The 986-nt window shown below is 39.9% G+C and overlaps 1 protein-coding gene across 2 annotated transcripts in view; it reads right to left on the bottom strand.

Moving 5' to 3' along the window:
• Positions 1–681, bottom strand: part of VSNL1 (visinin-like 1) — a 47424-nt gene extending 46743 nt beyond the window's left edge. The window contains exon 1 of one of the 2 annotated variants that reach the window (XM_010002366.1): positions 515–681. In XM_010002366.1, the coding sequence (XP_010000668.1) occupies positions 515–676 (162 nt within the window). In that variant the 5' untranslated portion in view covers positions 677–681. The remainder of the gene's footprint in view (positions 1–514) is intronic. The other variant, XM_010002367.1, reaches the window with a different exon arrangement.
• Between the last annotated feature and the right edge of the window lie 305 nt (positions 682–986).

Raw genomic sequence — 986 nt, 5'->3', positions numbered from 1 at the left:
TATTGCAGTTGATATAATAATGAAAAATAAGAAGAAAATAAACTGCTTTTCCTTTGCTACGTAAGGAAAAATAAAGGCAGTACTTCAAATTAAAATAAACTATGCACAGTGCATACTTTATCTGCAGGACAGACTGTCAGGAAACTTCACAGCTTTTTCTGAAACCAAAAGGACAGTATTTTACATGAACAGGCCCTCTGGTTTATTCTCCAGTGTCATTACATGGGTACTGAGCCATGGACAGGACTACAACCACACTCTGAAGGTGGAAGAGGCCCATAAATTAGAGAATGCAGAGAATGTGTTTCTTGTGAGGAAACCACAGCTTTTTTTCTAATCTTTTGGTTCTGATTTGAACAGCTATTTGAGTAGCTGGTGTGATGAGGGCAGCACTTCCCTTTTATCTCCTTGTCTTCACCATTGCTTCTCCTAGCAAAGGTGTTCCTTAAGTCTATGGCTGGCAGCTGCAACCTCTCCTTGTGGCCAAATAACAGGAATGTAATAAATAACTTACTTTTACGTAGAGCTGCTGAAACTCCTCAAGGTTCAGTCTACCACTTGGACAGTCCTTTAGAAATCCTTTGTACCACTGTTTTAGCTCATGTTCATTGAACTCCGTGCTCTTCACCAGATCTTCCATCACCTCAGGGGCCAGCTTGCTGTTCTGTTTCCCCATTCTGCCTTCAGAAGAAATAAATGAAGACAATTAGCCAAGCTGCTGTCAACATTTTAAACTGGAACTAGTGACAAAGCACAAACTCATCACTTTTTTCATGCTCACTGCTGTTTTTAGTCAAATGCAACCTCATGGATTTGCTAGTGAACAGGAACCTAAACCTGAATATTAGAGGCTGAAAATGGTGAAAAAGACAACATTCTTCTTTCATTTAGGAGTCTTAAGGCCTGGAGACAGACTGCTCACTTGCCTTCAAACAAGAAAATTTCTAGCTTTTCTTTACACTAAGGCTGAAAAAGATGACTCCTCT

Source organism: Chaetura pelagica, unplaced genomic scaffold, assembly GCF_000747805.2.
Source record: "Chaetura pelagica isolate M959 unplaced genomic scaffold, ChaPel_1.0 scaffold46, whole genome shotgun sequence".
Lineage (NCBI taxonomy): Eukaryota > Metazoa > Chordata > Aves > Apodiformes > Apodidae > Chaetura > Chaetura pelagica.
The sequence above is the reverse complement of the archived record's forward strand: the minus strand, read 5'-3'. Positions and strand labels throughout refer to the sequence as shown.